The following is a 14,192-nucleotide window of genomic DNA, read 5'->3' as shown; positions in this document are numbered from 1 at the left end:
AAAAAAAAAAAAAAAATTATAGATTTGTTTGATGCATCATTGTTAAAGTTCTTTAGAGTTTGCATCCTGTTGTAGCTATTGTATATAAATAAAAAGAAAACAAGCCAGAGATACTAAATGAATGAAATTACAGACTCATACCAAGTATTTCACAGTAATGTTACTTAATAACCCTCAAATGTCCAGTCACTATTTTCCTACCTGTTGGTTGTTGTTTGGTTTTTTTTTTGCTCCCAGGTCTTAAACTCAGGACCTTTTGCTTGTGATTCAGGTACAGAGCCAAATCCCCAGCCCCTGCACTTTTTTTGTTTTGACAGTTTGAGTTACAATTCAAACGAAGTTGCTGCATCGCAGTTGGTTGGTATGCTTCTTGTGTCTCTTAATCCATAAGTTGCCCATCAGTCTGCATGTCTCTCTCTTCTTCTCTTTCTCTCTTTCTTTGTCACTGTCTCACTTTTTTTCTTCCTCTCCTTTTTTTTTTCAGTTTGTTGAAGAAACTGAGTCATTTGTCCTGTAGGGTTCCCACATTTAGAATTTCATTGACTATATTCTCATGGTCCCCTATATTTGCAGTAAACTGGTAGTTCTAGAAACTTCATAAGATTCAGGTTTAATTTTTGTATTAATGTATGCATAAGTACCTATGATAAAATTTAACTTGTAAATTAGACACAGTAATGGGTTAACTCTAATTAATAATAAAATGGAACATTTATATCAGTATACTGCAGTATAATAAAGTTTACATGAATATAGGCTTTCTTAAACTATTTTATTATAAATGTTAGCAGCCTCATCATAGTTTATTTTCTTCCCTTATGTGGATAGCTTTCACCTTTGCACTTAGAGGAAGCACTGTCTGACTTGTCTTTGACATCTTAATTGCCGTGGTCGTTGCTCTTGTATTTTGGTGCTGTAATAAGGGAGACTACTGGAGTTTCTGTGAATGGTTTGGGCATTACCTTCCAGTTGGGAAAGTGAACAATATTTAGGAAAGCACCAATACTTGCTGGTTGAGCGATAGGAAAGGTACTCTTTTTTTCCTTCAACACAAAATCCAGCATGTCCTTTTATGTATGGGTGCACTGTTAACTCGTTCAGGGTCTCGGGGAATTGATGTTTTAGTTGGCGTGGTCAGGACAGATGTAAAGGAAGTGAGCCAGCCACACTGGAATCTGTAGTAAGGCTGCCCAAGGCAGTGGAAAGAGCAAGAATGTTGGCCCTGAGCTGGAAACTTGCTTGTTGACCATATCAGCATCCAGGGCAGACTGTGAGGTTAAAGGAGGAGCCAAAGCCAGATCATAGAGGGGCCCCAAGTAGTACGTGTTCCATTCAACCTTTGATGGGAACTTGGTGAGTGAGCAGGAAAGTTGCATGATCTGATTTAGGAGTAGAGGTCTCTGGAGAGTAGTTCCTGTAAGACAGCAGGAACGGAAACAGAATTCAGCCCATGTCATGGCCTGGGTGAAAAGCTAGTAGTACTTGGAGTCTGACTGCAGAATATGGCCGTAATGTCACTCCACTGCTCATAAAATCCCTCTATTAGTGCAGTTTGTGGGAAACTAATATATGCAGTTTAAAGTAAACATTTCATAGACCAAAGCAGCAAAATTTTTAAGGAACTATGGCATGCATTTTTTATGACTATTAAGAGTAAGTGACAGCCAGGGATTTAGCACAGTGCTGCTGTACCTGCCCCACAAGTGCAAGGTCCTGAGTTTGATCCGCGTACCAAAAAAAAAAAAAAAAAGTAAATGACAGTACAAATTTTTCTATTTGCTTTACTAAATAAGAAGCTAAGAACTGCAGACACAGCCTTCTCATAGCAGCTATGTGTTTTTTAAGCCTGAATATTTTTGTTTTGTTTTATTCATTGTCCTTGGTATTGTAATTGCAATCACATTGCCTGGTCTTGATTTTTTTTGGGGGGGGGTGAGATAGGGTCTCACTGTGTAGTTCAGGTTGGCCTTGAACTCACTGTGTAGCCAGCCCAAGTTAGCCTCAAACTCTCAGTGATCCTCCTGCCTCAGCCTTCTGAGTGCTGGGATTACAGGTGTACACCACTATGCCTCACTTTGTTTTGAGTTTTTAAAATGCAATACATTTATACTTGATTCATTTAAATGTTTGTATTGTAATCTACTTAATTTACTTTGTGAAATAAAGCAGGATCCAAAAGTTTACATATTTGAAACTTTAAATTTAAACTTTAATTTTAAAAATGATAATAAAATAACCAATCCTGGAGATCAATCATATTTAAATATATTTGTTTTTCACCTTTTTTTTTTCCTCTATACTGGGATCAAATAGGACTTTGTGCTTGCCAGACAGGTGCAGCACCACTGAGCTACATTTGTGGCCCTCATTTAGTTTTGATCAGATTTATTTCTAACTTCTCATTGGAAATAAAGAATATTTTCAGTTCTTTTAGTGACATGAAATTGGTAATTAAGTAATATGGATATTTTGGGCATTATGTTTTCCAGAAGTATTCTCCTTTGAAGCAACGGAATCTTTCTGTTTAGTCTTTAAGAAGTGTCTCGTTCCTCTTTGGTCAGTGCAGTTCTGTGTCTTTTCCTGTAGGTGGCACGCACTACCCTTCTTCCTGGCCTCCTAAAGACCATAGCTGCAAATCGGAAGATGCCTCTTCCTTTGAAACTTTTTGAAATCTCTGACATTGTAATAAAGGATTCTAGCAAAGGTAAGAAAGACTCACCTTCGATTTTCATAGTTAAAACACTTTTTTATTATAACGATTTCAATTCTATGGAAAAATAGAGAAATAGTATTATTCCTGTGAATCCAGGACTCAGCTTCAACAACTGTGAACACGTATCCAGCTTTCTTTTGTCTATGTCCCTACCATCCTCCCTGTTATTTATTTATTTATTTTTTTTGGTTGTTTTGAGACAGGGTCTCACTATGTAGTTGAAACTGATCTGGAACTCACTATGTAGTCCAGGATGGTCTTGAACTCACAGCAATCCTCCTGCCTCAGCCTCCCGAGTGCTGGGATTACAGACATGCACCACCACGCCCAGCCTCCCTGTTATATTTTAATATAACTCGTAGACAGCATATCATTTGGTCAACAAACACTTGAGTTAGTAGCCCTAATATATAAGCTCTACCACTTTTTTCACTTTTTTGTTTTGTTTTATTTATTTATTGGTACCGGGGATCGAACTCAGGTCCTTGCACTTGCAAGGCAGGGGGCGGAACCACTGAGACAAATCCCCAGCATATTTTGTTTTTAAATAACACCATTATCATATTTTATTAAATATCCTGTTTAAAATTTCCCAGTTTCATACATATATTATTATGATTGGTTTAGTCTCACCAGAATCCTAGCAGTGACAAGATACTATATTTAGATGGCATGTCTCATTTCTTTGAATGGAAAGCACATAAAAACCTCAACTTGTTTGGATGTTGGGATCATTGGTAAAGTGAGGTTAGCATCCAAGAGGCCTTGTATTCAATCCCTAGTATAACAAAGAAAAGAAAAGAAGAAAAGGAAGAAGTACAGAAAGGAACTAATGAGGAAAGTGTGAAAGGAAAGGAGAGAGGCTCTGGAACTTATATTGTGTGGTTTCTATGAATATTACTTTAACATCCTTGCTATCTTGTACTTGAGCAGTGATTGCCCAGCTTCGTTACTGTACCATTCATTATGAATGTGCCTTTTTGTCTTTGTGCCTTTTGAGTATGGTTTTCACTTACTGATATAGAAAGTTTCTCAGTCCAACACTCAGAGTGCAGGAGTTATTTAACAAATGTGTCATATACTTAGTATCAAAACCCAGTTGCCAGCAAAATCAGAGTCCATGTCTCCAGCTTGATTTAGTTTAGGTCCAGCTGTTTCTGGCTGAGTGGCTGTGGTCCCTGAGTGAATAGCGCCTCGATTAACTGCATTGCTGTAGTGTTCTTGGTTCCCTGGTTTTCACACAAGTCCTAGTAGTGTTTATACAGATTTTCTTACTTCAGACACTGCAAAATTCAGAGTATGTTCCTTTGAAGCAGCAGAGACCTTTTCCTCAATTTCTCCTGAAGAGGTAGTAGGCATCATTCTTCTTCCCCACATCCCATCTGCCCTAGTACTGGGGTTTGAATCCAGGGCCTTTGTCGTGGGCTACATCCCAGGCCTTTTAAAAAATTTTATTTTGAGACAGGGTCTCAATGAGTTGCTAAGTTGTCCAGACTGGACAACAAGAGCAATCTTTCTAGGTGGTATCCTCTGTCTTCTCTAATAGTATCTCATATAATGATTTGGAAAACTCAGCCAAAAAACTTAGTAATTTTCCCCCGTAAAGTGTTGGACTTGGAGCAGGGGCCAGAATTTAGAAATTCTCCATAGAGTGATAATAAAAGAAACTTGTAGCGACTACCACTTCATTTTATTACCAGTCTACAGAGAATTTTCCTTGGTTGGTAAATCTGTAGTAGAAATTAGAAAACAGTTATAGTGCCAGCTACACATAATTTTGAGGGATCTTAGGACTGGGGCAGAAAACTGAGAATTTTTTACAATTCAGTTGCTGCAAAGAAGTTTTGGCTACAGACTTGAAGCACTTTACTTTATTATAACCCTGGGTAGTGGTGCCTGTCCTGTTTTCCTTTTAATCTCTGTGTTGGGAAGGCCTAAGCATAGACTGTACTCTGCTTTTTGCTCTGGCCCCAATGCCTCTGTTTGGGATGAAACTCCCCTATTGAAACTTTTATCTTAAGCAGTATAGTATTTTTGAATAGCAGCCATTTTTAAATAAATCACCTAGGTGATAATGCAAAAAATCCAGTCCATATACTTTTTCACCAGAAGATTTACATTTCTGTTGTACTTCTGTTTTCATCAGAGAGAATAGTTCTCATCTTTATGGCAGATCTTTTTATACCTGTTTTTAGTTGAAATGATTCTGCTCTATTTCCCCGTTAGTTTATGACCATCTGATTCTACTTTTGTTAATTGTCTTGCACTGGTTTATTCTTTTTTCTTTAATATTTTCTATCATATCATTAGGATTTGAAAAATGAAGGGAGGTAAATTTGCTTGCTACCATATTGAAAACACAGGTTTGCTTTGATTTACTTGGAGTGTGTTTTCTGTTTAGGTGGGCCTGGCTTTTATTTCATAATAGAAGAAGCCTTTTCTGGTGGAGTATTCTAAATGTGCACATGTGGATTCCTACTTGTCATCTGGTACACATAGAGGACTCTGGGAGAGGTAGCCAGGTCCAGGGACTGTACAGCCAGAGTGTTCAGGTTTCAGTCATGCTTCTCTCACTTAGCAGCTGCTTATCTTTGAGCAGTTTATTTAATCTCCCTGGGCTCAGTTTCTTCGTCTGTGCAATAGAGATAGTGATACCACTAGGATTAAATGAAATTGCATTTTGGAAAGTTCAAGCCCCACAATAAGCAATATTTGGTGTTTCTCTTGTTATTAGAGTGTAAGAGATTCTGAATGCCAGTTACCTAGCGTCATAGTCTAAGGCAGTGATGACGAATGTTCAGAGCTTTCAGTGATAACAGACAGCCCACTGTGGCGCATGTGGTTCCCTGGTCTATGGGAATTTTCTACTAAAATGACTTGAAAGTTTCACCTGGCATCAAAGGGTTAATGTCACCTTGCTGAGGCACTGGGTGCTGTGTTTTTGTCCTAATCTTTGACTTAACTGGTTTTTCCTCTGTTGTACACAAGGCATACGAATGTGGGATTTTACATAAAACACGAATGTTCTTGGAGTTATTTTCACCCACATCTTCAGTGATTTGACGTTGATGCTTTTATTGTCTCCCAAACCAGTAATCATTTCTTTGTTGGATGTACATTAGCTTTCTCTTCCTGCAAGAAAGAGTTGCCAGTCTTGGGGATGACAGACTTGTGAACAAACCCTTAGAGATTGTGCTGAAAGGGAATGTACAGAAAGCTCCAGGAGTGCAGAGCAGGGAGTGGTAACTGTCACTAACCGTGCTCCTAGCCTCATTTCCATTCAGGTTGGCAGGCAAAAAATGAAATCCTTACTGGATTTCATTGTGCCTCCCACAGATTCTGTCTGATCTGCATCCCTGATAAGAGTGAATGAAAGACTGCTGTCCCCTTTTTCATGCTCGATGTAATCGGCCATGTCGCACTGTGGCATAGACTCTTGACTGACCGTCCATGTGGAGTGAGACTGCCAGGCTGCCAGTGACCGAGTCAGGCACACTTTCCAAGCATTAAGGCTTCAGTCCAAATCAGGCACATTTAGGTTCTTTGAGGTCGAGCCAACCACTCTGTTTATTAAGCCTCAATATCCTAAGTTGCTGCAACATTTAAAAAAATTAGTCATCACTCAAAGGACTAAGCTGATTATCCCTTTTGTTGGGCAGAGTGGCATGTGTTTTTGGAATGAGAAGTTGAATGCAGACTGCCGTGGGGTAAATTTTTCAGCTAGGTAGCAGGGAAGTCAGTGGGGGAGCACCGAAGCCTCTACACAGGGCTGCTGTGTGAGTACTGGTTGGTTTCATTAGTACCGTTCAGTTTTGAGAAAAAACTGTAAACAAAATAGTAAGTTACAGGGGAGCAAAGGACTGATTGTGAATTGCTAATCTTTTTGCCTAGAAGGGGAAGTATATTTTCTGAAGTCCAAATTTCTGGCTCGATCGTAATTCATTCCTCAGTGGTCACTGAAGTTGTCGGTATGCCTAGAACTTCACTGAGATGTAAGAGAATACACATCACTGGGTTGAGAGAGTTTGAGTTTAAGACGAGAACGAGCCTAAGGAAATGATCTTGGATTTGTAAAATGGATAGAGCAATTTAAATTAGCAGGATACACTCGCCTGATTGTCAATTTGTCATTTATCTGTGAAGAACCTTCATAATCAAATTGCCCTTCACTTTATCTTCAACTACTGAATTTTAGAAAGATAATAGGAAATAGGGAGATAAGTCTTCTGCAAAAGGGAAGGGGACCAATAGATGGGGGGGGGTGAAGATATGTTATGTGCATGTACCAACTCCCCACAAAGAATGTAACTATTATGTACTGCAAACCCGTGCTGATAAAAAAGACTAAAAACATTTTGGATTATAGTGGATGGAATAGATTAAAGACTCCTGACCGCTCACTTTCTCCAGAGTGAGCTTATTCCAATTGTACACTTCTTACTGAGCCCATTAGTGCATCCTCCAGAGCATTTTAGCAGTCCATGTTTAAGCCGCATTTGCCTTGCCCCACCCCAGACACTGTTGAAATAGTTTATAAAATTTCACATTCTCCCTGAAGGATTTGTAATTGAGAGAATGATTTCCTTCTCCTTAGCATGCCTGCCATGGATGTGGAAACACAGAATTTTTCTAAAACTTTAATTGGAATATATATATACGATTCTTGTTCCCTTCTCCTCCCTTGACCACCTGGGCTGCCATAGAATATAAGTAACTCTTTTTTGATTAGTTTCACTTTTCCATTTTTCAGTCGGTTTGTGCCATATATGTATGTCACTGCTTATCTGTCTTACCTTGTGTGCTATTAACACATGGAAACATGAGCAAGGCCCTGAGTTCAGTCCCTGGCAGCAAAAAAATAAATAAGTAAATAGGTCAGATTTTTATATTTACAACTGTATGTTTGGTAAATCATTTCATTATGGGCCTGACCTCCATTCTGAGAAATTGTCCACCAGTTTTGGAACCCTCAAATAACACATTTTCTAGCACCCACATGTGGAATGTGGTTTTTTGAAGAGGGCTTATGTCATCAGTCTGGATTAATTTAATTTCACTATTTCATATTTTTAGCATGTAGAATTTCCAATTAATAATTAAAAAAACATGGATGTAAGAAGCATTGACATTAATAATTTTTGAAGTAGCATCATTCGCATATGTGATGGCATCTTAACTGTGTAACTATATCATTTTTAATATAGAAAGTTATTTTAGTACATTTGGTTCCACATAGTTAAGATCTGCTAACGTGAGTATAATGTGCTCTGTCATGCATTGAATATTGTATTTTTTTAATAGATAAAAATCCATTCCAGGTTTATGTTAACTAAATAAAAGCCAACCCACAAGGATATAACTTTTTCCCTTGCTCATTGAGATGGTCATAGATTTTTTTCCTCACATTTGTTTCTGGGCTTTGCAGAAAGACTTTTCTTTAAAAAAGAAAAGTCTGGACTTTTTTGCCGTAAGATAGAAATGTTTTCAGGGAAATTATTTGAAAGTTTTCTTATGTTTTTAAAATCGAAAATATACTTGTAATGTCTTTAAAGGATTTCATAAATATGTATGTATTTTTAATTAAGAGTAATGTTATTTCTTTCCAATTTAACACATTCACGATGGGGCCGTAATTTATGTCTTGCTGCCAGGTGGCTCTGGACCACCAGTGGCGCATATGTGACTGTCCCATTGGGTAGTGTGGCACAGTCCCATCAGGTGTTACAAGGTATCTACTGGGACAGTCATTCATGTGCCGCTGGTGGTTCAAGCTAAAAAACAAGGTGCCCAGCTTCCCCCCATCACGCACTTGGAGTTAGTTGCCAGGCTTTGTCTATGTGGGTGCAGCTGTATGTAGACTTCTGTGTGTAGCCATAGATATGAGTAATGCTCTGGTATTTACACAGTGGGATTATACTTTACCTATCCTGTTCTGCACCTTGTTTCCCCTGTGAGCACATTTTATCTACCTTGTTTCTTTCTAATAGCAGCATAATATTCCATCATATGAAAGGATATATTTATTGGCTGTTTTGACAAATAAATAGATTGTTACCACATTTTTTGCTGAAATATGTCTGTTGCAGTGAGTATGCATGTGCTCTTGTACAAATGCATGTTTTTAGAGATAGAATTGGTCAGTCTATAAGTATACACACTTAAATGCTTAAGAATCTACCAGTTTTCCACCAAAAAGAATTTTTTTAAAACAGATGTTTATTTCTACCAAAAGTATATAGATGTTCCTGTTTCTCTACATTAGTTGACTTTTAAAGGTGTTTATGCCTTCACAAGATTCTTAGAGATTTTGTGAGTCATTTAGACTGCATTAAAATTCTTCAGGAGTTAAGTAAAATGTGCAGCATAAGTAACAGTCTTGTGGATGCCAATAATGAATAAATTCATTGGATGAAGTAGACTTACAAATGAAGGTAGATTTATTTTTATTTTCTGAGCTTGACCAGCAATTAATTGCAACCTCTCTCTCATCCCCTGACTATACTAGAAGCCTGTTAGACCCCGCAGGAGGCTTTACTCCAGCAACTTTACTTAGGCTGCTAGGTGAAGTCTGAGTGGAGACGGGAAGGATCCCTCAAAATTCTGCCCCTTTCTTGTCTGTGCCATATTGCTAACATAACTGAACACCACTAGTTCACTCATAACTTTGTACTTTTCTAAAAAAAGCATCTAAACCAAGTAGGAGCCTATTCTAAAATCTTGAGCTGTTTGTAATAGTCATGCAATAGGAACATCTTGTATCATTCTTTTTTTTTTTCCTTTTCTCTCTTTCTTTAAAAAAAAATCATTTGGTGTGTTCTTTTAGCATTCAGAGCTGTAGCTGGCCACCCTCCTTTGGGTGGTTTAGATCAGCTGTCTTTGGGCAGTTCTTTGAAGTCTGTGAAATACATAGATAATTTAGTCTGACATCCTTGGCAGGCCCCTTTAAAAAGCAGAATTGTTTGATGGAATGACACAAGAGGTCTGTTAACTGAGTTATAAAGAACTTAGGCATTTCCAACAAACCCTTACTTTGGCATGAAATTTAAATAGTTTGTGCTTTGTGGCACATAGTTGGTGAACTTCCTGTGATGTAATATTGTCTCATAGTACAAAATACTAGGAAATAAGAATTTTACTGTACCTGGCAGTTTCTCCAAAGAGGAATGGGTGGAAGTCAGTATGTGGTTATTTTCTCCTTTAATTCAATTCAGCTACAGTGGAGGGACTATCTTAGCAAGATGTGAGGAAACAAATCTAGAGAGAGTAGTAGACCTGGGATATTTGACAAACCAGCCAGTCCATGTGAGGGGGCCTAAGTAATGACTTTAATCTAATTATTATGGTGTGTTTAATACATACCAATAAAAGTTTCTCTTTAAAACCTTATAAAATTAAATCTAAAGATACGCATTTCGTTTTTGTGGATGTGATATAAACATCTTGAAACCTTTTTTAAATTAAGTGGAATTTAATTTTTTTTGAAGTTCTTTTTTATTATAATTTCATTCTGGTCCCTAAAGTTTCATAATATGTTTTTCTAAAATTTGAAGGTTTGTTTGGGGTTTTTTGTTTGTTTGTTTGTTTGTTTTTTCAGGTGTTTTGAGACAAGGTCTTGCTGTGCAACTCAGGCTGGCCTTGCACTTACTTGGTATCCTAAGCTGGCCTGGAACACATGGTGATCCTCTTGCCTCAGCCTCCTGAGTGCTGGGATTACTGGTGTGCACCACTACACCTGGCTCTAAAATCTTAAGTGTTTGATCCAGATATTGTTACTCTTATCAGAAAGGTAGTTTTTACATAAAACAGAGATCAGGAAAGAAGTATTCCAAGGCAAAGGTTACCAAAATAAAGCTTCCAGTGTATGTTGCTGCACTTTCTGAGTTGTGGCACTACTGCTGGGTGACTCTCACGCTCCAAATGGAACTACAAAGTAGTTTCGATTCTTGCCTGTGTGTTAAAGTGGAACCATGTGACACCAGCAAATGGGTACCACATGGCAGAAATACCCAGAAGCAAGTCAGTAGTATGAAAGGGATAATTTAGTGCTGTTGCATTTCTTTTTTCTTCTGGAGACTGGAGAGAGGGGGGTGTGTGTGTGAATATTTGTGTTCCTACAGAATTAGGCTCCTCATTTTAGTTTATGCACATGGTTGGTTTACTAGGGTTTATGCCTGCCTAATTTTTGTACTGATCTTTAGTCTTACACCTCTGATTATAGCTTGTAGACGTCACATTTCTTTATCTTTGAAACGGAAAATGACAGAGAGTGACAGCAGTATGACTCTTACTTTTTCAACCTGACTGGCACTTAATGTTGCCTTAGAATATGGCCTGTGGACCTTGGCATTGTTTAAGAGTTGTGCGTACTTAGCACATTTTCCAGGCTTTAGTCATTTACTCAGAAAATGATTACTGAACTAGCTTGCCCTTTTCCATCTGTATGTTTTTCATAATATGTTTTTCTAAAATTTGAAGGTTTGTTTTGGACATAGTGTGCCCTAGGAAATACTAAATGGTAAAAACAGTAATTTCTCTAGATCCACATACTCAGAAGTTTATCTCAGAATATACTTTCCATAAATAACAGAACTATTGGTAGCTAGGAACTTCACTGGCTTTTACAACTAATTTATTCCATTTGCTTAAGTGGAATTCAGAAATATCATGAGAATGTTTGCAGGTTAAAGCATCTGTGTATCATATCAAAACCATTTCAGGAAAGTACCTCTTTGAGTAGGTATATAGCCATGTTTAAGTTTGCCCTTTACTTACATAGTGTCCATTTAAATCCTTTACAGTGCACTATATGGGCTTCAGAGTCACACCGTCCTGATCAAGTCCTCGTTTTGTGACTTGTTAGTCGTGTTACTAATTATGATTAGGTCTAACCAGCTACTTGATTATGGGCAAGTTAATCATTCTGATCTTTGTTTCTCTATCTGTTTTATAGGGATAATAATACCCATCTTGCATATTTGTCTTGAGGATTAAACAAGATGATAGATTGATAGTTACTAAATACCTGCCACATAGTAGATTATCAGTTAATGCTAATTTCCCTTTACCCCATTTTATGTGCTCACTTTTCTGTTACCTTAATAGTACAGAACAGTGTACTATTCAAGCATCCATGTTTTATTTGGGTATACAGAGAAAAGGCACTTTATATTTTGTCAAATAGGGCCAGTAGCTATTACCCATGGTAGTAAGACTGTGGAAGACTTTTGCTCAACATGTGCTATATAAAGAATGCATTTTCAGTTAATTCCCTCACATATCTTTTTTCCTAGTATGAAAAGCAAAATGCAGCCAGTATTTACTCAGTATCTGTGTTAAACACTGGTCTCTAGAATTTATTACAGTGTCACAAAGGGATATACCTATTATAAAGTTAAATAACACTGTTGACTTTTTTAGTCTTTTTTTTTAATATATATTTTCTGTTAAAATTTTTTTAAAAATCATAAAATCCAGAAACAGTTCCATCATGTTGAAAATCTCATGTTACACTTTAGTCACATTCCCCCACGCACATAGCTAACCCTGTATTAGCCATGTCCATTTTTTGTTGTTATACTTTTACCTCTTCCATAATGTCATAAATGGATTCATACCTCGTGGCCATTGTAACTGGCTTCTTTCATTCAGTCTGGGAGGTCATGCAAGTGTCGAATCTGTTGTTACTTTTTACTGTTAACTTGGTATGGGTGTACCATTTTGTTTATCTAGTTATACACCAGGGTTCATTTGGATTGTTGTATTTCTTTTTTAAAGTATTGATCTGTTTGTTTTAATTTTCACAGCAGAATAATATATAATAAGCATGGAAAAATTGAGAAATGAGTAAAAGTTGAAAAAGAATGATCCTTGCCCAAACGTAACCTCTGTTAATATTAAGGTATTCTTTTTTTTTTTTCCCTCCCCATGTACAGAATTTTTTGGTTTTTGTTTGTTTGTTTGTTTTTTGTTTTTTGTTTTTTTGAGACAGGTTCTCACTGCATAGTTGAGACTGACCTGGAATTCACTATGTAGCCCAGGCTGGTCTCGAACTCACAGCGACTCTCCTGCCTCAGCCTCCCAAGTGCTGGGATTAAAGACCCCAGGGTTCTCGAACTCACAGCGACTCTCCTGCCTCAGCCTCCCAAGTGCTGGGATTACAGGCATGCGCCACCATGCCTGGCTTGTGTGGGATTTTTTGGCTGATGCCTGGCCATAGTTGTGGTTCTTTTCTTCATATACTTTCTAAAATTGTTATTATAGTAAAAAATAAATAAATTACCCTCTTATCAGTTTTTAAAGTTTGTAGTACAGAATTATTAACTATGTCCATGATATTTTACAGCACATCTCTGGTACTTAACTCATTTTGCTCAGCTTAAACTGATTCCCATTTGCCCTTTTCTCCAGTCCCTGACAGCCACTGCTCTACTTTCTGTTGCTGGGAATTGAAGACTTTAGATAATGGAATCCTGTAGTGTTTGTCCTATTGTAACTGGCTTGTCTGTTTTGTAGCTTCATTTTTTCAGTTGTGAAGAATGTATGTAACCTACATAGTTTCAAAGAGATTGTAAAGCAGACACTACCGTAACCATCACTTGTTAAAAAATGGAATAGTGCCAGGATCTTAAGTTTCTTTTATGCTACCTCCCGTCGTAGCGCCTTTCCCTTTCCTGGAGCCACTGTAGCCTAACTTTGGTCAGAATCATTTCCTTGCTATGCTTCATAGTTTTTCCACCTACATATGTTCTTTAAACAGTATAATTTAGTTTTCACTATTTTTGAACTTTGTGACCTTTTTAAAACAAAGGTTTCTGCTTTCAGAATTTCTTCTTGCTTGATTATGATAAACTTCGATGAAGGTGCTTTCCATCAGTGGCCATAGTGTTCAGATGCAGGACCATGCTATTCTTTACATAGTTATTCCCCCATTTAATTTGTTTTTAGTTTTCAGTATTAGAAGTAATCTTGCAGTAAGCATTTTATACATAAATCCTTTATTGTATTTAGAATTATTTATTTGGATAGTCATGAATGAAGAGTATGAAGTTTGGGCTGGGGATGTGTAGCTCAGTGGTGCTATGCCTGCCTGGCAAGTGCAAGGTTCTGAGTTAGATCCCTGGTACCAAAAAAAAAAAAGTTCAAAGTTCTAAGACCCCGATAAATACTGCTAAATTGTTTTACTGAGAGTTTTACCACTTTATGCTTTATGCTGCTGTAGTGAAGCTTTATTGTCCCTGAGCCAGCACTGGGGTTCTTCACTCCTCCCCGCTCATTAAATACCTTAGGGAATTTGATGATTGAAAGGCACTGTTTTATCTTACCTTGCATTTCTGAGGTTAAGTGCTTCTCTTTGTGTTGAATAATCCACTTTCTTTTTGTTGACTTTACCCAGGTTTATGTTGGGTTCAGTCAGTTTCTTAAGTAGTGGTTAATGTGGCCTTGTGACCAGTGCTTTTTTTTTTTTTTTTTTTTTTTTTTC

At 37.5% G+C, this 14,192-nt stretch overlaps 1 protein-coding gene across 2 annotated transcripts in view; it reads left to right on the top strand.

Moving 5' to 3' along the window:
* The window catches only part of Farsb (phenylalanyl-tRNA synthetase subunit beta), a 69,232-nt gene that overhangs the window by 33,581 nt on the left and 21,459 nt on the right, over window positions 1-14,192 (top strand). For both annotated transcript variants that reach the window (XM_010611800.2, XM_010611799.2), the window contains exon 15: window positions 2,587-2,704. In XM_010611800.2, the coding sequence (XP_010610102.1) occupies window positions 2,587-2,704 (118 nt within the window). The remainder of the gene's footprint in view (window positions 1-2,586; window positions 2,705-14,192) is intronic.

The sequence above is a fragment of the Fukomys damarensis genome, unplaced genomic scaffold, assembly GCF_012274545.1.
Source record: "Fukomys damarensis isolate Sample0158 unplaced genomic scaffold, DMR_v1.0_HiC HiC_scaffold_16, whole genome shotgun sequence".
Classification (NCBI taxonomy): Eukaryota; Metazoa; Chordata; class Mammalia; order Rodentia; family Bathyergidae; genus Fukomys; species Fukomys damarensis.
This window is presented reverse-complemented; position numbering and strand designations above follow the sequence as displayed.